Source organism: Fundulus heteroclitus, unplaced genomic scaffold (assembly GCF_011125445.2).
Source record: "Fundulus heteroclitus isolate FHET01 unplaced genomic scaffold, MU-UCD_Fhet_4.1 scaffold_37, whole genome shotgun sequence".
NCBI lineage: Eukaryota > Metazoa > Chordata > Actinopteri > Cyprinodontiformes > Fundulidae > Fundulus > Fundulus heteroclitus.
In genome coordinates this window covers 2,807,011-2,831,745 of record NW_023396781.1, presented here as the reverse complement: position 1 = coordinate 2,831,745, position 24,735 = coordinate 2,807,011, and the positions used below count along the sequence as shown (strand labels likewise).

The window sequence follows — 24,735 nt, the reverse complement described above, 5'->3', positions numbered from 1 at the left end:
CCGCTTAATCCCTCATGGGGTCGCGGGGGTTGCTGGTGCCTATCTCCAGCGTTTTTGAATATAAATGTAAATCTTTAATCTAAATCTTACATTTAAATATATACCTTAACTCTCAGAAACTATGCCAACTAACCACACCTCTTCGACTTCAACCCCCAGTGCAGAGCAAAGGGGCAGGGTTTATTAGCATATTTTCTGAAGATTTAAAGTTTGTCGGCTTTATGTGAGAGTTTCAGCGAGAATGAAAGGTGTTCAAGGTGTTGTGAGGGACACGAGACAGAGCTGCAGGTAGCAGAGATAAAAATGTTGAAGTTCTCTTTGTGATTGACAAGGACAGATATGATACATGTGTAATCCTCTGTAGTAGAATCCTGTTAAAGTCCTAAGGGCCTCCCGTACAATGAAATGAAAGTTATATGGAAGTTACAGCTATACTAAAAAAAAAAATCAAAAGTTGCATTTGAGTTTTTTTTTTTTTTTGTCTTAACAATGAAATCACTTATGGAAAAACTGTTAGCTTGTTATTTTTAAAGAATCCCACATTTTATATTCTTTCCTCATGATTATTATCAGTTCAGTCATGAGCTACCTCCAGTATTGTCTCTCCTGCACCCTGGTAATTAAATACCAACCGAACCAACCTGCTTAAATTTATATATGTACTTTATCAGAAATTCTATTAAATTGATAGCATGCTCTTTGCCCTCAAGAGATAATCTATTAAATTTTTTGCCCAGGTAAACTCTGGGATCACCTCGTAGATTGGCCGAGTTTGGCAGTAAATTCGCAACGCCTGTGACGGAGCATAAGGGGGCGATAATGCATCAACGGGGTGCTTTCAATCTGGATTAAACCAAAACGAAGAAGGCGGACTACAACGTGTAACAGCTGACTGACTGTGTGAAAGCTGCTACTGTAACACTGCTTTCAACATAGACCTTTGGCATGGAGACTGATATTATCGTCTCGCTGGAAGATTTGGGGTAAGTGAACATAGCCTCGGTCGTGCAAGGGGAGCTGTTTGCATAAACTGGAAAACAGCTGTCTGTTGCCTGTCCTGTTTTAGCTAGCCCCTGCGATGTGTGGTGCTCAGAGCTAACCTGGGAGGGCAGGAACGTCAGTTAGGAGGTGGTGTGTATGCCATGTTGCCTCAAGTGAATGTTAATGGTTTCTTTTAGCGATGTAAGCTGAACTCCGCCTTGGGTTGAGGTGTTTTGGGTGAAGCTGGGTAAGCAGAATTTAGTGCTGAAAAAGGGGCTTCGTTCGGGCTGCCCTGCTGCCTGCCTGTCACTGTTCACGCTGAGGTCAAATTTCCATAAAGTAGGAGTCCATTTTTTTTTTTTAGAGAAGAAACTTACTACAGATTTATGTGATGGGTTTTTGGAAGTCATCAGAGTTTTTAGGCGGTGGTTTAGCTGCTATACGTGCTGAGCGTTAACGCAGGACTCTCCGAAGTAAGATTCCGACGGGTTATTCCTGCCGGTGTAGGCATAGACATATATAAAGACACAGACATCATATACGTAGACGCGTCGTTGGGCGCAGGTTCGCACGTCAACGTCACCGCCATATTGTATGTGGCAGAAAAAAAGTTAAGTTCTGTTGTAGTGAACGTGGATCAGAGAAGATCCCTCATTCCTGTGCTGCATGGAAATGTATTCGGGCTGATTCACTACTTGTATCTGCCTTCTATAAACTGAGGCTGCACCATGTTGCAAAACTGGACACACTAAAGCTGCAGAGTGGCAACACTAGAAAACAGCTGTGCAAGACCACTCTTTTTTCAAGGTTTTTAGCTTGCATACAATACAGACTGTTGTATTTAGACATAGATGTGCATATATAGATTTTTAAGTATTATAAATAAGCCAAATAAATAGCTGGGTGATTATTTATAACTATAGGTGAGGATTCAGTATAAAGGGACTTTTAATCCCTCTATGGAATTTAAGTTTATGTGAAGGAACATTGGGACAAGGGAGCAGCAGCTGTGGTTTGAATCCACCAACATGTCTTGTGCTTTAGCTGATGATGTTGTCACCTTACAGCTACCAGGGCCCTCTGTTGGAGGATGGGGCCCTGGATTCTGCCGTCATTGGAGGAGCGGCCTCCCCAGAGTTCACCAAGCTCTGCGCTTGGATCATCTCAGAGCTCAGACTGTATCACAAGCTGGAGGAAAACGTCCACGCTACTAACTGTGAGTTTAATAGAATCCCTCTGAAATTAGCGGCTGCTGTAGCAGGGCTCCACAGCTAGCACCTGACTTTTTCAGCTATGTGCATGACCGCAACAATCTGAAGAACCTACATTTTTATTAGCTCCCATACCAACATGATGCCTGTCACGTCCCATTATTTCCAGATGGACTGACAGTCATGTAAATATTGGGACAGGATATATATCGATCGACAGACGTGTGACACAATAGGAAAAAATTCATGTCATATTCAGACATGAATATGTCGGAAGAAATTGTCCCAAAATGGGGTTTTACTAGTTCGCCAGTTTGGCAATGTTTTGGTTATAGCAAGTCTGGCAGAAATAAACCACAGTGATTTGTAAAATTTGCAAGGAACCAGTAAAAACAAATTCTGGTAATACAACTGACTTGTTTCGTCACTTAAGCCGCTCACACCCGCAGCAGCGCGAGCTGCGTCAGCCCCGGTGTTGTGCGAAATTCAGTTCCCCTGTGAAATTTTTGTGCCCTGCTATCAGCCATCCTCCTATTACAGCAATGGAAAATCATAAATACTCACTACGTGTTGGAATACTGTGTTTGTTGACTTAAGCTTACTTTTATTTGTCAGGCTTAAGTGACAAAAGTTGGATAAAGACCAATTATCTTTCAGTTTAAAATAACACAAAACAGCGTAAGAAGACCTCTTTTGTTTATTTTTATTTTACTATTTTGTAAACAGCTGCCGATTAAACTGAATGTTACAACCTTGACATGATTATATGAGTTGTTTTGCCGAGAAATCGATCAGAAGTGCTGTGAAAACGGCTGCAATGCGCACTCCCGACAGAGGGAACAGATTTTCACAGGGGAACTGAATTTCACACAACACCGGCGCGGCGCCGCATCGACGGAGGAATCTTATGGAACTTCTTCCAAAACAAAGCAGGTATAGCAGTTAAACTGGAGCCCTTCTTTGAGATAAAATGACAAAGCGTCCAAGCGGCATAAGGACATCACGCATGCAGTAACATGCTTCATAGTGATGGATATTGATATGCTGCTGTTGTCTGCAGTTGAAAAACCTGGCTTCAAACAACTATTTGCCACTCTTGATATGCAATATAAAGTTCCGGGCCGCAAGTTTTTCTCTAACAGCGCTCTAAATTGTGCAACGAGTGCAGAGAATCAGTGCAAAATTAGCTGCAATCTGTGTCTTCCCACACCACAACCTCAGACCTCAGCCTGGCATCAGCCTCTCAATTGACTATATAGACAGAGAATGGAACCTGAGGAGTAACTAGTGTACTATTCCCACCTATATAAGCTATTCTATTTATTTATTTATTTGCTATATTTGGTCATTTTACTGGTCACTTTAGTTTATTCTTTGTCAGTATTTAATAACATCATCCAGGTCTCTTAAGTTGAGTTATTTTTCTTGAAAAAATCAGTTATGGATAAAAATGTTGGTTAAATCAGGATTTAATTGAGATTTAGTTGTTGTGTGTTCTTTATTAAAAGTCAATTAGCAGTATCATAAGAGCCAGGTTTTAAATCTTTTTGATAATTATCGATATCGATCAATGTTTTTTTTTTTTTTATTGATATGCTTTTTTTCTATATCGTCCAGCCCTAAAATATCGTGGAACACAACGTAGGACAAACATGTGTTGGACTCGAAATCTTTTTGGCTGCATTCTAATGACCTCTGCAGAGTTTAGAAAAGCAGTATAATGACCCAACGTGGATAATCGTGTTGTTTGTGGTTGAAAGAAAACAAATCTACGTCAGTGAAATTAGTTCAGACGCGTGTTAAACTTGCTCTCCCGACGTGTGCAACCCAACCTGTGACGTGTTATTTTGCTCCACCCCCAGGTCCCAGTGAGGCAGAGGGCTTCCAGCTGGAGATGAGTGGTCTTCTGTCAGAGCTGGCCTGCCCTTACAGCTCTCTAACCAGCGGAGACATCACACAGAGGTTTCTGAGCAGAACTGACTGCCTGCTCCTAATCAGTATGTTTATTACTCTACATCCTCTGTTCAATGTGCAACAGGCACAGGCATCTTTTATGGCCTGTTGATGTCCAGGTTACAGATGACTGGAGAACAGGTGGTTACACAAGTGTTAATAGATGGAGATGCTGGGCCACTTTCATTTCAATAACTATAAATGTAGAAAAGCTGGACAGCCCATCTTTACAGTAGAAATCATTTATCAAGAAAGGTTTTTGACTGAACTTGGATGGTCATAAAGTCAGAAACTACAACATTCAGAAAACATCCCTACTGTCAGGCCAATTAGGAAATGAATTTACATCTGTCACATTCAACAGAGTTAGTAGAATAAATATTAATAACAGAATGCCATTTATGGATTATATTTATTGTCCTTTCATTAAACAAAATGATCAAAAAGCTGTATTCTTTGCTGCTTCTTTTGTGGGAGGGTTGCAAACATTTTAGTTCCACTTAATTTTCCATTAACATCCCAGAATACAGCTTTATATGAGCAGCCAGCTTTGATCTCTTTCTCTTTCTCTTATGATTGAATAGAAATCTCTTTAAAGGAAAAGTTCAGTCAAAATCAGAATTCAAACTGCTGAAAGTATTTATATAAAACTATTACACACTGTTCAATAAATTATACGTTTTTTTTTAATTAAGAGTAATTTTCATTTAATCATGTTTATGTGGAGGCGTCCATCTTGGTCAAGAATAGTACTGTCACCTCCCAGTTTGTGACGTCACATCGCGGGACTGGCTGTTGAGCAAGTCCCAAAGCTCTATTTGTTGTGTGTCACTACGCGCAGCTCAGTGTCGCATAGAAACAGTTCGATGTGAAGATTTCTTCCTGCCATGCAGTTGATACTAGGGGTGAGTATTGCCAAAGAAGTCACGATCCGATTCTATCGCGATACTTGAATTATTGCGATGTATCGCGATGCATTGCGATATTTTCACTGAACACTGTTAGAAAAAAATACAGCCATTACCAGTGGCTGACTGGCTGTGTATGATCTGGATAGTGTCTTCAATTGATACATAACTGAAAGAAACTGAATTCATACATAGCTGTATTTATTGAAACCACTTTTGGAGGTATTGCCATGAAAACAAATATTACTGTTACTGGAGTGGACACACTGACAAAAAGTGCTTAGGATTTATAAAACTTAAAATAACAAAATAAGGATAATCAGGCCGTTTACATGGCCTCAGTGGTCCTTTAAACCAAAAAGGTTGTATTCCACTTGTTTTTGGTTGATGTTCGCCAACCATTCGTGCAATTTTATTTATTAATTAAAAAAAAATAATCGATACTTGGCGTCAAAAAATCGATGCGGTAGATAGCGAAAATTAGAATCACGATGCATCGTCATGACGATTATTTTGCACACCCCTAGTTGATACCGTGGCACTGAGTACCTGTCATGGACTCATGTCCGCCTTGTGGGAGCCTAAAGACAGAAATAGTTCAGGATGGGGTCTGACACTATTTAGAAAGGCTAATTTTACTAAAATTAACACGTACAGTTCAATGATTTACTACATGCCGTGATCTTCTTTGGGGGGAGCGGGCGGTTTTATTGGAGGGGCGGGCTGCCTCTCTTGTAGAATGGTAAGGGGAAACGCTGAATATGATTTACGTTTTAACATATTTTAAAACCCTCTATGTGCTGTGTCTTTTATTTTGCCGTGGCGGTGCGCCACCATCAATTACATATAGCAGAAACCCTGAAGGTTGTCAAGCTTCTTTAAGTCAGTTGCTCTGATGTTGCTACCCCAAACAGTTGATGGTAGGGGAGATCACACGCTCCACGACACACTTCTAGAAAATAAGAACCCTGAAGGACCTAAGCTTCCTCAGGAAGTACATTCTGCTCTGTCCCATCGCGTAGAAGTCCAGTTTGCTGTCCAGGCGAACAGTGAGGCACCTCCACTTGTCCCAGTGTGGTAATTGTTGCTCCCTGTGGGGCAGCACTCTGCTCTAAGGGATAGGTTAAACATACACATTTCCCCTTTGTGCAACCAGAAAGGTAAATATTTCCTTAATACTGGCTGATTTGGACCACCAGTGTCCTAAACAGTGTAACTGAAACCCGTTTAATTGGTAATGCATATTTTATTTTTTTACAGAAAATCATGTCTGATACTGTAACTCATGACAAATGAATATCCTAAACACTTCCTCTAAAAGCACGGTATAACTTCTTTGTCTGTACCTAGCCATTGTCAGGACATTTCCTGCCTCCTCCTTCCCAGCGCAGCCTGATTAGGAGCACCTGTCAGGCTGCAATCAGCTCATGACTGGTTCCACCTGCTTACACCACTGGTTGTTCTTCCTCGCTGGCTCATAGTGTTCTGTTCCTCAACATCATGCCTGTCTGCTCCTGTTCCCCAGCCTTGGTCCCGTCTCGTCAAGTTTGGATTTTGTTTGGCTGCACTGCTGGTCTCTGTTCCTTTGTCTTGGTCTCTGGTCCCGTTCCTGGTTCTGCAGCAGCCCAGCTCCCCTCTGTATCATGGACTACTGTTCCTCCGCTTCATGGACTCTGTACCCGCCAGCCAGGAGCTGGCAGGATCTGCTCCGCCTCAGCCCAAGGTCTCCGTGGGTGCTATTCGCCTTTGGATTCGCTCCGCCTCAGATCTCCGTGAGTGCCGTCCACCTCTGGTTCTGCTCCGCCAGAAGGATTCGCTCCGCTTCAGCCCAAGATCTCCGTGGGTGCCTTCGCCTCTGGTTCGTCTCGCCGGGATCGCTGTTCACGATGCCCCGCCACTGGTTCGTCTCGCCGGGTTTGCATCCGCCTCTGGCTCTGTTCCCTGGGATCGTGCTCTGCGAAGCCCGCCTCCGACGCTGCCCAGCATTAAATGACGGAGCTTCCTGTCGCCGCTGCCCAGCGCCTTCTAGTTCTGCTTTAGTTTCTTGTTCCTGCTTTAGTATACTTGTTTCTGCCTTAGTTTTCTAGTTTAGCTTTAATTTTCTAGTTGTGCTTAGTTTCTAGTTTTGCTTTAGGTTTTTAGTGCTGCTATAGTTTTCTAGTTTGCCTTAGTTTCTAGTTCTTAAGTATTCTAGTTCCTGCCCTTGTTTTCTAGTTTTTTTTATTTTCTAGTGTCACTTAAATTTTCTAGTTCAGCTTTAGTTTCCTGGTTCTGCTTAATTTTCTATCCCATACATTTTCTGACCTGCTTAATCCCTCATGTGGTCACAGTGGTTGCTGGTGCCTATCTCCAGTGTTCACTGGGCGAGAGATGGGGTACACTGTGGACAGGTCGCCAGTCTGTCGCAGGGCAACACATAGACAGACGGGACAAACAACCATTCTCGCACACACTCACACCTAAGGACAATTTAGAGAGACCAATTAACCTAAGTCATGTTTTTGGACTGTGGGAGGAAGCCGGAGTACCCGGAGAAAACCCACGCATGCACAGGGAGAACATGCAAACTCCATGCAGAAAGACCCAGGGTTGGATTTGAACCCAGGACCTTCTTGCTGTCAGGCAACAGTGCTACAACGGTGCGTTGTCGTACTTCTCTACCTTCCCTCGGGTGTTGTCGTACTTCTCTACCTTCCCTCGGGCGTTGTCGTACTTCTCTACCTTCCCTCGGGCGTTGTCGTATGCCTGTTCCTTCCCTCGGGCGTTGTCGTACGCCTGTTCCTTCCCCCGGGCGTTGTCGTACGCCTGTTCCTTCCCTCGGGCGTTGTCGTACGCCTGTTCCTTCCCTCGGGCGTTGTCGTACGCCTGTTCCTTCCCTCGGGCGTTGTCGTACGCCTGTTCCTTCCCTCGGGCGTTGTCGTACGCCTGTTCCTTCCCTCGGGCGTTGTCGTACGCCTGTTCCTTCCCTCGGGCGTTGTCGTACGCCTGTTCCTTCCCTCGGGCGTTGTCGTACGCCTGTTCCTTCCCTCGGGCGTTGTCGTACGCCTGTTCCTTCCCTCGGGCGTTGTCGTACGCCTGTTCCTTCCCTCGGGCGTTGTCGTACGCCTGTTCCTTCCCTCGGGCGTTGTCGTACGCCTGTTCCTTCCCTCGGGCGTTGTCGTACGCCTGTTCCTTCCCTCGGGCGTTGTCGTACGCCTGTTCCTTCCCTCGGGCGTTGTCGTACGCCTGTTCCTTCCCTCCGCCGTTGTCGTACGCCTGTTCCTTCCCTCCGCCGTTGTCGTATGCCTGTTTTGTCCCCTTAGCGTTTCCGTACGTCTCCTCGGTTCCCCCTGTGTTTTCTAGGGCCTGTGGTTCCCTTGTGTCTCCTAGGCCCTGTGTTCTGTTTTGTTTGACTCTTGCCCGCCATTCTGGGACCCCCTCCACCCACCCAGGGTAGGAGGTTCGGGGCCGTCCAATGTCCAGCCCCCTCAAGGGGGCCTTCAGGCTGCATCCTGAACATTTCCTCCCTCCTCCTTCCCAGCTCAGCCTGATTAGGAGCACCTGTCAGGCTGCAATCAGCTCATGACTGGTTCCACCTAGCCTGGGTGCCATTCTGAACTTAGTCCTGCCCACAACGTTTTAGGTCGGGAAGTTTGGTCTGGCATTGCTCAATAGTAGCGCGAGTATGCTCGCCCAATATCTGGCGGGCCAATCAAATCATCAGGGCGGGCTTTATATGATGATGGACAGATGATCAACAGTAACGTAATCAACCACGTCACCGAAGCGCGCTTGGGTTGAATTTGTTTACAACAACGATGGTTGTCGCTGGAGAGTTGAGGTGTGTAGATTCTGCTATTAGGTCTGTTCTAGAAGATATCGACAGGTTCGTGTGTTGAAGGACTCCTTAGATCCTTACATTCTTTTTGCAACACCGGCAAAAATTGTTAACGCTTATCTTATGCTAGGCTAAACGTTGAGTTCCGTTGACAACAACTATGCGTCGCTTAACATACGTCACACACTCCGTTGCTCTTATTGGTTGTAGGTCTATCCAATTGAGTGCAGAGGATTTTTTTTTTTTCCTGGTTCGTTCGAAACACGCCCCATAATCACAGCTCTATGGAGCAGTATCAGACTCAAATTCTGACTAGAATTGAGTATGACCATGTCAGGCTAGGTTCCACCTGCTTACACCACTATTTACCTCACCTCTGGTTGTTCTTCCTCGCTGGCTCATAGTGTTCTGTTCCTCAACATCATGCCTGTCTGCTCCTGTTCCCCTGCCTTGGTTCCCGTCTCCTCAAGTTTGGTTTTTATTTGGCTGCGCTGCTGGTCTCTGTTCCTCTGTCTTCGTCTTGGTCTCTGGTCCCGTTCCTGGTTCTGCAGCAGCCCAGCTCCCCTCTGTATCATGGACTACTGTTCCTCCGCTTCATGAACTCTGCCAGCCAGCTCCTGGATCCTTCACCTCCGCCTGGTAAAAAAAAAAACTCCGGTTCTCCATGTCATCACCATCTACCTGCAATAAACTCTCTTAAGACCTACTCTGTGTGTGCGTGCTGTGTCCAGGTTCATCCAAGACAATATCATGACAGCCATAACTGATATGTTTTGCTGTTTGAATGTAATGTCTTCTTTATTTATTTATTTTTGTTTCTCCTCCAGCCTTTTTAGTGTCTGAGTTGGAGGCGTCGAGAATGATCCTGGTTAACAGGCCGCAGAAGAAAGCCCAGGAATCTGGCAGCCCCGTGTTCCAGGAACTGAAGGGGATCTGCATGGCACTGGGGATGTCCAAGCCTCCGTCCGACATCACCATGTTCCAGTTCTTTTCTGGAATAGAGAAGAAGGTCTGTCTAACTGACAACAGAAGAAAAAGATTACTTTTGTTTTGTAAGAATTTAACTTCCTAGGTTTTAAGAATTTACATATGATGGCATTGAAAGCTTTGTACAATCTCAAAATAAATGTAATATGGTTTGATGGCTTTTACTTGCTGTTTGATCAGCAGTAAAAGGCAGTACACTTGGCTAAAAAGCTAGCATTTACCTGTGTATTGTTGACCCATTTATATCCACACGTCTACATATTTGTCTTTGATCTCAGTTAAAAGAAGCTGTAAGTCGAGTTCCACCAAATCACGTTGGAGACCCTCTGTTGAAGAAGCCCCTTGGACCTGTGCACATGGTAAATTTTGCAACGGGACACAAAAATGACCTTCTGGCAGTCACAAAGTGAATGAATGTCTCCTTACTTCCTTTTTTTCCTCTTGCCCAGGAAAAGATTGAGGCTATTAACCAATCTCTTGTAAATGAGTATGAAGTGAGAAGAAAGATGTTGTTGAAACGTCTTGATGTAACTGTACAGTCCTTCGGCTGGTCTGAAAGAGCAAAGGTACGTCGCTATCCAGACATTATGGAGCACAAGTGTTATTTTCTTATTTTTACTAATAATGGATGTAATGACATATTAAAGCCCTTTTGATTAAAAAAATAAAAACGAAATGCTGGCAGCATAGTTTGTTAGATTTTTCAAGTTTTCCGAGGTCAGAAAATGGAAAAAGGTTGTTGTTGTTGTTGTTATTATTATTATTATTATTATTATTATTATTATTATTATTATTATTATTATTATTATTATTATTATTATTTACTTATCCCAGTGTAGACTAGAGACTTAGAAGTTTACTCTATAATAATTATGGACTAACAAGGATCATAACTGTTTTTTTTTTTTCCAGGCTGGATTAAACACACACGGTCTCAATGTTATACATAAATTCATCTGAACCTTTAAAGCGTAACTCTTCCCAAAATCAAGCTTTTTTTTTTGCAGATAAACTGTTTATACTGTGCCTAAGGGTGATACTTAAATGTTACTGTGCTTTCTTTTTTTTTTTTTTTTTTTTGACATTTTCATATGAACTTGTTTAGTTCTGCACTTAGTACTGCCCTCTTAGGGTTGAACGGTGGCTATTGCAGTTGAATGTTCCTATTGGTTCAAACGGTAGATGCTCTCATCATTATAGTGCTGGTCTGGCGAGTCAGACTCATGAGTTGGAATCAGCAGCATTGAGAGCATTGATCGATGGTGTTTAGCGTTTGCCTAACATTCAAAGCTATAACACTGTCAGCAATGATGCTGCTAGCATCACTGTACCACTAAGAAATGGGACCCATTCTGTCCTCCACTGCCTCAGCAGCGCCGACTTCGGACATCGCTGAGCCAGCGGCTTGAACTCATAAAGCTCAGCCCTGCTGGGCTCCAACGAGTGGCATGAAAAATCCTCCATCTTAAAAGACATGGCAAATTGCTAAACCACCAGATTTCACGCTGGTCACTACATGATTCAACATGACATTTTCACTTAACCCCCACCGCTCAACCTCACACATTTTTAAAAAATTTGTCTGGTTTACTGGTTTGACGGCTCACCCGCTACTACCATCTAATGTAGAACAGATTACTAGATCAATGTGTGCTTCTGTGCGTTTTTGTTTCTCTTGTTGTGTCTCTGTTCTGTCTTCTGTAACCCCAGTTGGTCGAGGCAGATGACCGTTCATACTGAGCCCGGTTCTGCCGGAGGTTTTTCCTTCCCGCTAATGGGTGGTTTTTCTTCCCACTGTCGCTTCATGCTTGCTCAGTATGAGGGATTGCAGCAAAGCCATGTACAATGCAGATGACTCTTCCTGTGGCTCTACGCTTCCCCAGGAGTGAATGCTGCTTGTCGGGACTTTGATGCAATCAACTGGTTTCCTTATATAGGACATTTTTGACCAATCTGTATAATCTGACCCAATCTGTATAATATGATTGAACTTGATTTTGTAAAGTGCCTTGAGATGACATGTTTCATGATTTGGCGCTATATAAATAAAATTGAATTGAATTGAAGTTTACAGTTATGCTCTTGCGTCTGGGTGAGTTTCTAGAATTTCTTCTTCACATGAGGCCAAGTTCTGTTAATTTCCCATGTGACTCATTGGATTGACTGAGGCTTTGAATAAGAAATTCACACTGTACACCAACCTTGAGCAAAAAATGCTGTTCTAAGGGTTTTTACGCAATATTTTTAGACAAAATGTCAGCTGTGTTTTTTTTTGTTTTTTTTTTTTTACAGATTTCATTTTTGGAAAATCAGGATTTTTCTTTTGTTTTGCCAATAAACTCATTAGGCTTCTGTGAGAAGAAGAGTATCCAATGCTGAACATATGTTTAGGAAAATATATAGTCAAAATACCACTATTCCATAATATGAGGCCCTGTAGTGAATGTGACCGGCATAATTCACCTTGGTTATTAAGTGTGGTTTTACATACCGTTCATATTAAACACAGCACTTTGTTCTGTCTGTAGTTACTTCATGTAAGTATAACTGTTCAGGGATAGCGGTCCCTTTAAATGTTATGAAGGTGTGATGACGTGTAGCCCTATGCTTGTTTTGTTGCTGGACAGTGCCATTTTAGAGGCTCAGTGTTTTTCCTATCAAAATAAACGACACACGCATTTTGTGTGCTCAACGTGAGAAATTGTCTTTTGCGATTTACTGCAATTTCCACACTGGTGACCTCGACGTTAGTCTGCTGGACGTATCCAGAGACACTCCATGACCGCGAACGCTGTTACCCTCAAACTCCCCGAGTTCTGGGAATCGTCGGCGTCGGCATGGTTTGCCCAGACTGAAGCGTAGTTCGCGTTGCGTGTGATCACCGCGGATGCAGCAAAGTACTACTACGTTGTGTCGGCTCTCGGAAATTCAACAGCATCCAGAGTGGTCAGTCTTCTTAAAAACCCTCTGGCAACTGAGAATTATACAGCACTCAAAGCCCACCTGTTGAAAACTTTTGAACTGTCAGACGCTGAGAGAGCCAGCAGGCTTTTCTCCCTTCAAGGACTGGGTGACGGCAAACCATCTGAGCTCATGGACCGTATGCTGAATCTCTTGGGTGAGCACAGACCCGATTTTCATTTTATCCAACTTTTTCTGCATCAGCTGCCTTCCCAAGTCAGGGCTGCACTAGCCAACACCACAATCACTGACTGTCGGAGGCTGGCTGAAGAGGCTGACAAAGTCTTCCTGGCAAGTCAGGGACATTGTGTGGCCGCGCTTTTGCCCGCACACATCGCTCCTGCGATGCTGGACGACTCCACACATCGCTGCAACCACTTCTCATCAGCGGCAATCTTCTGGCCCCCAACAGTCTTCAGGCTTGTGTTTTTATCATGGCAAGTTTGGACCCAAGCCTAACAAATGTCGTTCGCCATGCAGTTTCGGCGGGTCGGGAAATGCCAGGGCTGGTGCTCAGTAGTGGCCATGAGTGTCGGCCATGTAGGCAGGCTGCTTTTCATCCATGACAGCATCTCCGAACGGCGTTTCCTTTGCGACACGGGAGCACAGAGGAGCATCCTGCCCGCATCCCGCTTGGACATGGTGACTGACAGCCACGGCCCCCCTATGGAAGCTGCCAATGGTAGCCCCATCCGCACGTACGGAACGAGGTACGTTGAATTGTGTTTCGGAAGACAGCGGTTCGGCTGGAACTTTATTACAGCAAAGGTTGCTGTTCCCCTCCTCTGAGCCGATTTTCTGTGTGCACAGGGACTGTTGGTGGATGTAAAGAACCGCTGTTTGATTGACGCCGTCACATTTTGTTCTTATACGTGCATGCTCAGTGGGACTGACTCCATACGACTGTCTAGCATGCTCTCAGCCTCAGATGACTTCCACCGTCTGCTTGCCAAGTTCCCAGCGCTCACTCAGCCCACTTTCTCTGCATCCGCCGTTAAGCATGGTGCCGTCTACGCCCGTGCTCGGCGCCTCGACCCGACCAAGCTTGCCGTTGCAAAGGCTGAATTTGCAAACATGGAACGCCTGGGTATAGTCCGTCGATCCGACAGCCCGTGGGCATCACCCCTCCACATTGTCCCCAAACCGGGCAGCGGCTGGCGCCGTGTGGCAACCACCGGCGGCTTAATGAGCCAACGACGCCTGACTGATACCCAGTCCCGAACATACAGGATTTTTCAGCTCATCTGGCAGGCAAGGTGATTTTTTTTTTTTTTTTTTTTTTTTTTCCAAGGTGGACCTCGTCCGGTGATATCATCAGGTGTCTGTGCACCTGCTGGACATTCCCAAAACAGCCGTGATCACGCCATTTGGTCTTTTTGAGTTCCTGCGCATGCCATTCGGTCTTAAAAACGCCACCCAATCTTTTCAACGCCTCATGGACTCTGTTCTACGTGACCTGCCTTTTCTTTTTGTGTACTTGGATGACATCCTCGTAGCGAGCACGTCCATGTCTCAGCACCTGGCGCACCTCCGAACACTTTTTGAGCGACTTAGCCAACCCCGCCAAGTGCCAGTTTGGTTTCTCCACCATTGACTTCCTGGGACACAGTCACTAAGGACGGTGCTGTCCCTCTCCTATCAAAGGTGGAGGCAGTAACACAGTTCCTACGCCCGCTCATTGTCAAATCCCTGCAGGAGTTCCTCGGCATGGTGAATTTTTACCACAGCTTCATCCCTCGAGCTGCTCAGCTTATGCGGCCCTTCCACGAGGTTACCTTGAAAGGTAAGCCCAAGCACCTTGTGGACTGGTCAGAGAGCAGGGACAAGGCTTTTGCTGCCACTAAGGCAGCCCTTGCGAATGCCACCATGCTGGCGCATCCTTCTTCAACAGCCTCCATCGCAGCCGCGATTTACTGCAATTTCCACAGCCCTTTAATTTAAAGGAGTGATTAAGCGAAAAGCGTTAGGCTGGTTTAAATCTTATGTCTGAAAGATTCCAATTTGTTCATGTCAATAGTAAATCCTCTTCAAACTCTAGGGTCGACTCTAGGGTATTATAAGTCTGATGGCTTGCCAGGCTTTATAATACAGTGGGGGAAACCCTGAGTTGGGCTCGGCTGGACTTCCTATGCGAGGGGCAGGGCCCGCTCATTGTGACGTAATAATCAGGAGGTTTTTGAAACAAAGCATTTATTTCCACAAAGTGGCTCAATGTTAATTTTTTATACTTGGACTCTTTCTAGAAGCAGTAGGGCCCAAATGGAAGAACAAAAAACATGCAAAAAGTTAGTTTTGCATAATAGGTCCCCTTTGTATGTTTTATTATTACAGACTAAAAGCTATTTTGTTATTTTTCTTCCCGTTTCCTGCTAAAGGTCCAAGCTGAGAAGTTGAGCAAAGTGTACCAGCCACTGCGTTCTGCTCTCCTCACCAAAAGTAACATTTCTGTCGCTCACCTTCTTGCGGCAAGACAAGACTTCTCGAAGATCCTTCGTACAAGCAGTGGCAAGATAAGAGAGAAGACGGCCTGTGCCATTAATAAGGTGGGTATGTCACAACAATGGCACTCTTTTTTTTCCTCCAAGTAAATCAGGGATGCAACATTGTAATTGTTTACCTTGTTTTTTTTGTGTGTAAATTCATGAACAATAGTCATCCCTGTGATGTAAACCAGGATCAACACACAAAAGATGTGTAAAGGATCGTACATGTAACCACTACTGTGCTTTAAAATGTTTGTGTAACTGCCTGTGTTGCTCATCAAGTGCCTGGGCTGGACTGGTACCGCATTTTTCTATGAGGTTCACTTAAAATTCTTAAATCTTCTCAAAAAAATTATGGTGTGCCTTTTATAATCTGGTGCGCCTTTATATATGATTAAAGTCGTGCTGACTGGTTATGTGGTATAATGCGCTCAAAAATCAGTTAAAGTGTGTAAGTACACCGCTCCGCTCAATGGTTATTTGGATCGTTACGGTCCACTGTGTCACTACCTGATCGGACCCCTGAGCTGTCTACAAGACTGCCTGACTGTAATGTCTAAACTAGAAGTGCATTCATGTAAAGACCCCTACATACTAGGGTGTAGTTTACTCCGCGGAGGTCCGTGCATACAGGTATGTGTCACACTATAAACTTCTCAGAGGCAAGAAGTCTTTCCATCAAACTGTTTTATATGTGACACTGAGCTTGATACAGTGAGCTTCTCCAAGCAGGCGGTCACAAGGACGCGGAGGATCACAGTCCCTCTCCGTTCTCACTGACAGGTGTACGGTGGAAAAGAAACGGCTCTAGGTGCTCAGCTAGCCAATCGCACGTTTTACTATTTGTTCCGCCGCTTCGTCCCACTGGCACAAAGAGTGGGAATTGTAGGAATTTGCCACGAGAAATGTAGGCAATAGTACTCTCGACTATGAATGATAAATTGATGGTACTTGTACAGCGCTTTAACTAGTCTTGGCGACCTCCAAAGCGCTTCGCACTACCGTTTAGTCATTCACCCATTCGCACCCTGACGGTGGTGAGCTATGTTAGTAGCCACAGCTGCCCTGAAGCAGACTGACAGAGGTGAGGCTGCCATACACCGGCACCACTGAGCCCTCTGACCACCGCCAGCAGGCAATGCGGGTGAAGTGTCTTGCCCAAAGACACAACATCGGAGACAGATCTAACCAGTAACCCGCCAATTGCAGGACAAACTCCCTAACCTCTGCGCCACCGTCGCCCCAGGAGGGTAAAACGTCCCCGGAGAGCCCACAGTATGCACACAGTACAAACAAATATGTGAGAGCCTTTAGGCAGCCTACACCCAGAGTACACGCTAGTGTTATGCCAGAAGCTGTGTGAATATGCTTATTATTATTATTATTATTATTATTATTATTATTATTATTATTTATTAATTATTATTAATTATAATTTGGTATTATAATTTAAATAATAAATCATTCAACTCAAAATTCCGCTATAACAAAATATAGTTCAAATGGTGGTGATGTTAGCTATAAGCTTGTAAGTATTTATACCACTAATGAATTAGTTAATTTGCTGTTATGAACTCATTTATACTGGAATAAATGATCTGGTCGGACTTTTAACCAACGAGGTTTATCCGGCAGGCTGTGAAAACCCCAATGTAACTGCAATTAGAGTTTAAATCCTTTTTCCTTATCACCATCCAATGATATTGTCTCTGTATTAATATCAGATGTTAACTCCAAAGGAGGTTAACTCTGAATTCTGAATACCCAGGCAACTGTGAATTAGATTGAACACAAAACAATGTCTATTCCGCAGTGGTTGTTTATTAAACCAAAAGCAATTCCCTGTTACAGTAATTCTCTGATTCAACGACTTTGGAAATCTTACTCATTACTAAAACTACACATGCAAAATATAGGTGGAAATAAAAGAACAAAAAAATGAACAATGGATTAAAAATAAGCGGTTAGCAAATCTTAGTTCAACTCACAGTTGTTTAACACCACCTTTGAGACGTCGGCATTTGACGTCGCAGCATTGAGGAGCAGACACCCGCTCTGAGACACTCGCAAGATGGCGACTATGATGACGTAGGCTCTACAACCTTGCGTGATGCGTGAGGGGAGGTTCTAATGACGTAACCACACTTACGCTGATGGGGTAATGCCTCGCTTCGAGAGGGCGCGGCTAACTGGGAGTTTAAACGGAGACCGCGAACCAAGCTCGGACAAAAAGATTGCACTGATAAGGACAGGAAAGATTGAACAAAGGGAGAGGAAAAGGATGAAAAAGTTGAAGAATCGACTCACGGCGGAGTCTCAACGGACCACAAGATCAATAAACAGCCAAGTCACTTTCACAAATGCATGCACACACAAAGAAAATATTCAGCAAAATAATTCCAACTTCGTCGTGGAATAAAAAGCATTAACCTACACCTACAAAGTTCCTACACCTGCCCAGGCACTTCTAAATACCCTGTGGGTGAGAAAGAAATAAAAGGGGAGAACCCCGTTACTTTGAGGTGATCCCGGAATGAAATCCCGGCTTCTGGGTCCGTGAGCGCTCGGAATAACGCAGCGTCCTGAATGCACCGGAGCGGGCAGCAGCAAGGACGGGCGAGGCTCTTTCGTCTCTTCCTCCGGGCTCACGGTCGCTTTGCTCGGCCCAGCAAAAGCGTAGTCCTCTTTCGATCACTGGGAAATAAGGCGGCTTCCAGTATTTGATCAGAGGGAATTAAAAGTACCTTTTAGAGTTGACCTCCTGCTATAACTAATGCAGGGATAAGTTTGCTTCGAAAAATCGGTGTGCCAGAGAAAAGAAGGCAGATTTTCGTGCGTGAACGAGTTTTATCAACTTTGCCTAGCAACGTTATCTCTCCGCTCCGTTGTTAGGGCGGCGGCCATTTTGACCACATTGTATCATGGGAAACACAGTCCGTCATGTCCCGAATTAAAGGCATACTATGCAACATTTTTCAGTTAATTAATGTGTTTCATACCGTTTTGGATGATTAAATGAGTCATTTCAGGTCGAACAAAGGTTTTCTCGGCCGCCCTGGGGGTCTGTGGGGGAAATACCGCACCTGCAATTGCAAGAGCTCTCGGCCCGCACACACAGAAGTCTCGCTTTACGGCGAGAACCCCATGTGTTTTTGCTCTGCCATTCACTATATGCACGCGCGAATGCAACAACAAAGAACCGCGTGTTAACGTCAAATAAACATGCAAGCATATCGGGTTTTTTATTATTATTATTTTTTTTATTTTTTTTGGCGAGACGCTACCGCGGCGGCGGCTGCGGCGTGGCAGTAGCGTCTCGCCAACATAAAAAAATAAAAAATAATAATATAATAATAATAATAATAATAATAATAATAATAATAATAATAATAAAACTGGCGAGGCGGCCGCGGCTTGGCGAGGCGGCGGCTTGGCGAGGTGGCCGCGGCGGCCGCCTCGCCAAGATAGCGCTGCGGGTAGCTTGATGTTCATACCTTCACTGTGTTAGTCATTGTTTGTACTGCCGTTTTTTCCACTTTTCGTTGCGTTCGCCTGTCTGCTAAGCTCAAAACAACCGCACCTGGTTTGACGGAGAAACCAGAACAGCTGAGCATCTTTACGACAGTGCACTTTTACTTTCGCCCTCTGGGGGGAGCCTCGCTGGAAAATTAACCCCGGTTGCATAGTATACCTTTAATGCAGTCTCGTCACGTTTGAACTGGCATTACACTAGCGACAATAAACCTAGCAAGTTAATTCAATATAAAAATTATGTTTATTTTTGGCCTTATGTTAGAAACAGGACATTGTAGTCCAACTACTCTGTCCTCCCGACAGAGACAGATAGCTCTGTCTCAGGAGAGAGCTGTGTACATGGTGGGGTGGAGTGATATTACTATATATTTTTTTTTTGGGCTATAAGGCCACCAAATATTCTTCCAAGTGTGTAAGTGGGTTTATCTGGGCATTTGCTTCATGGGCCAATACACTCTTATTTTATTTTTTTTTATTTAACTGACTGGCCCAAAAACGTGTCATTCAATGATTTTCTGACGTTGGTCCGGCCCAATCACATCTCTTACATCTGGTTTATACTTGGCCTTTCTGTTCTCGCTTCAGGCGTCTGGTGGGTTGGCAAGACCTACCAGATTTATCAACAGTACCATTTAGTATTTAAAATGAGAATTACAATGCTTCAACCACTCCTCAAATAATGGTTTAAATACCAAGAGGGGTTTGGTTGTGGTCCAACTTCCTAGTGTCGACTGGTAATTAAAAACAAATACGCCTGAAGACCGATGACACAAAATGGTCTAAAGAGAACCTGTGGTGTGTGGAAAAAGGAAATGTCTTAAAGTAGATGCTACCAAATGTGAAAGAATGACTTCTGCAGCAACAGATGTTAAACAGCTAAATTAAATAGAGGAAGAAGAGACAGTGAAGGCAGACAGAGTAAACAGAGTAGCTGATGTGGTGGCATGAGGAACTGGTTAAACAGTGGGGGAGGCAGTAACTGGATGATAATATGGCCCTAATGTTTTAGTGAGCATCTTTTATGAAACTAAAAATATCGTCTTCCAACTTTGTCATGCTTAGTTAAGTAATGCAAACTGACTACAAAATGTATGTACACTAATGTTGTGGTAAAGTCTGCTGGGTAAGAAAGTTAAGAAGTGGACCAGATGCTAATTTGACAAACACCAACATGTAACGGAGACAAAAAAATGTAAAAAAAAAAGTTATATTTACTTCATCATTCAGCAATTAAACTTTATTTTTTACATTAGTATAAACAGAAACATACGGAGCCCGTCAAGTGTTGGCAGGTAAAAACCAAAGCAGGTGGAAATCTGTGCTCACGTTTTACTAAACCGTTTGCTCAGTTTTGCAATCTGTGCACACGGATTACTAAACTGTTCTCTCAGTTTCCGCAAACTATGTGCACGGTTTGATAAACTGTGTGCTCTGTTTTGCAATCCCTTCATGCAGATTACTCAGTGACATCTTTCGAGACCACAGACGCATAGCCCACACCTGCAACATTTTGAACGTCTCATCTCAGTGTAAAATAAACAAAGTTAATAAATTACAAGCTGTGAGGCATTCTGATTAAAGCAGGGCACTGCTTTACTTTATATATGACATTTCCACAGAATTTACCTCACAGCTGTGGGCCATGCTTCCAAACTCTTGACAGATGTCACTGAGTTACTCTGCATGTATGGATTGCAAAACGGCGCGGTTTGTCAAACTGTGCACACGGATTGCAGAATTTGAGAGCACAGTTTAGTAATTTGTTCACATGGATTGAAAAACCAAGCACACAGTTTAGTAAAGCGTGAGCACAGATTTCAACCTGCTTTGTTTCTTTTTATAGCCGCTGACACCTGGGCTCCATAAAAACATGATTACAGTGAAATCTAAGTGTGGTATTTAGTATTACTGTATTTCTCAGTAATACAGCCAACTTTTAACCCATAATTATTTGCACCAGCAGATACAGCAAACGCACTCAATGCTACACATACCAGTACATCGTAAACTTATCATTACTGCAGTATCACAGATCGCAATGTGCACCGCCAGGAGTGCAATAAGTGTTTGCTAATTATTTAAGCTCTCAGTGCTCCTAGTATGTTTGCTGACATTTGTTCTTTAATGCAATGTAAAACGTTTGAGAAGGTAAAGAGGTGGTAAAGTTGTTAAGAAACTACAGCCAAGTTGTTTAATACCCAAAATATCACAAGGTAGACAGAAGCCAATTTTTTTTTCATTAAAATCTTGTCAGATAGAAATGATGAATGTTTTGATCTTTTTACAGTAAAAATACATACAGTTTAGCTGTACGTATTTGTATATGATAAATGTACTGTTTTTAATTTTAACAAATGGCATTATTTCTATTTAATAAAGGGTATGCATAAGGAGTTATAAAACTTTTCTTCTTTATTATTTTTTGGTTGTTTATCGTCTTTATACCAATGAATGCGCCAATATTTGAGGATTATCTACAGAGATTATGTCCGAACAGTGATGTTGTGCCATCTAGACCAAATATGCCTGGGTCAGATTTATATCCCTGTCCAGCCTGGTTGTGAATTAAGCATTAATATTGTTTTTAGTGTTTTTCATAAGTTGAAATCAGCAAAGTTAAATCATATGAAAACTCTATAAAACAATATCACAAATTGCATTCTGGAGCCTTAACATGTAATGCATCAAACAGTCCAGCTGTTGTGCTCTAAACCATTGAAGAGGGTGTCGTAAGCTCTTTTAATTAGCTTAAACGTGTTAAAAGCCTTCTGCTGCACTCAATTTACTTCAGAACTTAAAACTTGCAAATCGGAGATGACCTCATCTCCGACTTTTCGTGTTCCAGATTCCAGCTTGTCTGACAGTAGGAAAAAAGCATGGAGGCTCCCATCAAAACCATTGTTTAAAACATTCTGAAGCTCAGGCTGGATGCAATTGTACATTAAAGTCACACTCTATTGCAAAATCTTTCTTTCTTTAAAACCGTGCTGAATTGTTCAACTGAACATGAAATGTTGAACAACAATAGGTGGTGATTCTTCATTTCTGGCTTAGCCACTAAGGCCACTGCTGTTAAAACAATAATATAGTTCTACGCTGCATTTTGTACATATAAATGCGCTGAAACATCCTGTCTTGTACTACTTTTCAGCTTTCATATGTGCAGCTAAATGTAACATGAATAAAGGAGAACTGCTAAAAACAGTCAAAGTACTCAATGCTACTGCGAGTAACAGAGTTAGCTATGTCCTCTTGGCCCGACTTTCCAACTCTTATTTCCAACATTAGAAGCTGTTCCAGTTGAAGTTTCCTTCGGAGGTCGGCCATTCCGACTCCCAAGGAGAAAAGCAACATTCATTAACATCTTCTATTAGTGCTGAGGTTTGCAGGAAGATGTACCTCAGTTTGTCTGCTGTTCGAACACTATAAAATAGGTTATAGAACAGATTTGGGCTTAAAGACTCAAATAAAAGGATGGAAGTCTGTAAAATCTGCCGTGCTGCTAACAAGTTTCAGAGACTCACAGGAGCATGAAGAGCTGAGTACACCCTGCTAAAAGCATCTGAAGAGGATGGCTCATGTTTGCGTTTACATGGAGCGATGACAAAACATTTCGGAAGTGTTTCTTGTTCAGCTGTAAGTCTATAATACTGCTATATTTTGAACTTCTAACCATTGAAATGTTCCATTTCGTTATTAAATCTCTTCAATTCTTTTTTTTTTTTTTTTTTTTTTTTTTTTTTTTTTTTTTTATATATATATATTTGGTAACATCGTAAGTGAAGGTTTCTTTAAAATGTTTATTTGAGAGCAAAAGGTCACCACGACATAAAATCAACCTGTGTGGTAGATGTTATCACAGTTTCTAGGGTTAGGCTCCATTACTATTAAGATCCCATCATGCTAACTACCTGCTGTTGATCCAAACTGTCCAAAGCTTTGTGTGTAATCACAGTAGAAGTTGCAGCTGGTGCTCACACTTTGACACACATTTGTCTGTCCCTCAGATGTGGTGTTGTGTATCCACTGAGCTTTAGTAGAACAGATCTGATTCCAGACATGCAAAGATGGCTGCAAATGTAACCTTTTTAGCTAATGGATAATGGATTTTCAATAAGAGATGATTTTTCCGCCTTAGGTTCTGATGGGCCGAGTGCCGGACCGGGGTGGAAGACCGTGCGAGATAGAGCCTCCACCTCCAGAGATGCCGTCCTGGCAAAAGCGTCAGGATGCCCCTCAAGGTGGAGGGCACTACAGCGGGGGACACGGTGGCGGGAGAGGGGGCTATGATAACTTTTCATACGGTGGCCGTGGAGGCTACGAAAGAGGAAGTGGAGGGGGACACGAAGACAGGGGAGGCAGAATTGGTGGTGGCAGAGGGGGGAGGGTGCAGGGAGGCTGGGGAGATGGAAGTGGAGGGGGCAGAGGTGGGTACAGCCAGGCTCCCCACCAAGAAGCAGGAAATTATCACGGAGGAGGAGGGAGAGGAGGTTACACAGGAGGAGGAGCCATCCTCGGAGGCTTCCAGGATCAGGGCTTTCACGGAGGAGGCGGGGGTTACCACAACAGTTATAACCAGGACGGGGGCTGGCACCAAGAAAGAGGCGGGGGCCGTGGAGGACGAGGGGGCAGAGGAAGAGGTGGGAGAGGAGGCCAAGGAGGTGGCTGGGGGGGTAGAGGAGGTCAGAATTTTAATCAAGGAGGACAGTTTGAACAGTTCTTCCAACACGGAGGGCAGCAGTACAACCAATCTGGCTTCAGTCAAGGCAGAAACTACACCAGTTGAAGATGCAGTATGGGGGCCATTGCAGCAGAGATCAGATCAGCACTGAATCCATGAACCTCAGTGACAAAGCCTTATCACCTGTGTTGCAGTTTCAGCAAAACAAAACAAGGATATTAAGCAAGAAATATGTACACTACATAGTTTTATTTACATCACATATTCTCTATGGACTGTTAACTCGTCGAGGTAATCTTTTGCATCCTGTTATGTTTTCATGTTTGCCTTACTAATAGATGTTGAAGCCCCACAGCTCTATTTTAAATAGCTGGTCTCTGCTGTGCTGATCTGACTGGGATAGCAAATCAGCCTCACTGAAGGTTCTTCCTGGATGCAGAACGCGTTCCTCATGTCAGTGTTTGCGCGCCTACTGTGTACAGTGCACGTCAGTACTACACGTAGGTTTCACTGAATTAGAAGATTACTTGAAAGTGGTGTAAATTTTCCAGTCTACATTTAATTTCCGTATGTTTGGGTGGAATTTCCTATGTTACTTATTTAAAAGATGCCAACTTGTAAAGCCGTGTGGATACAGCTATAAATGTTGGAAGGTTTGTACGGATGTGTGAATGAGGAATAAAAGTTTCAAAGGTCGTACCACGTTTTGCATTTAGTAGTGTGGTTATTTTAAGCTGCAGAACTGTAGAACCTAAGGCCCGTTGAGACTATACTTTTTTAGCCGAGCCGAGACCAGTCCGAGCTTGGATCAGTTAACCAAGCCGAGCCGACCGTTTACACACCACACTATCCCGGTTCCTTGGTTGCTCCTCGCCTCCTAGTGACGAGCTGCGATACTGCTGCTCTCTTGGATTGAAGGCGGGACCGAGCAAATCAAAATGGCGGCACCCATAACATTCAGGATGTTATGGTTAGATACATAGACATAATATAAGAGTAGACCCAGCATTGACTGTCGCGGCGCAGGAATTACGGCCGCCATCTTGGGGTGGTCGACCTGCTACCCTAACCTGCTGATTCAAGCTGAACACACTGATACCTCAGCACTGTGCGGCGTATTTTTGTTTAAATCGACGGACTATTGACGTCAGGGATCGAGGGATAACTTTTCACAAGTACGATTAAAAGATATTGTTTATATTAGAATGTGATTTTTCTA

General features: G+C 43.7%; 1 protein-coding gene across 2 annotated transcripts; it reads left to right on the top strand.

The window, feature by feature from the left end:
* Nucleotides 1-832: 832 nt before the first annotated feature.
* fam98a (family with sequence similarity 98 member A) lies at nt 833-24,220 on the top strand. Of its 2 annotated transcripts, XM_036130683.1 has the most exons (8): nt 834-983; nt 2,049-2,197; nt 4,055-4,189; nt 9,698-9,879; nt 10,136-10,216; nt 10,307-10,423; nt 15,194-15,361; nt 22,974-24,220. In XM_036130683.1, the coding sequence occupies exons 1-8, from the start codon at nt 946-948 to the stop codon at nt 23,619-23,621; spliced, it is 1,518 nt and encodes a 505-aa protein (XP_035986576.1). In that variant the 5' UTR covers nt 834-945; the 3' UTR covers nt 23,622-24,220. The 2 variants fall into 2 exon arrangements, with proteins under 2 accessions (XP_035986577.1, XP_035986576.1); XM_036130684.1 differs by lacking the exon at nt 4,055-4,189 and having other exon boundaries at nt 833-983.
* The last annotated feature ends 515 nt before the right edge of the window (nt 24,221-24,735 follow it).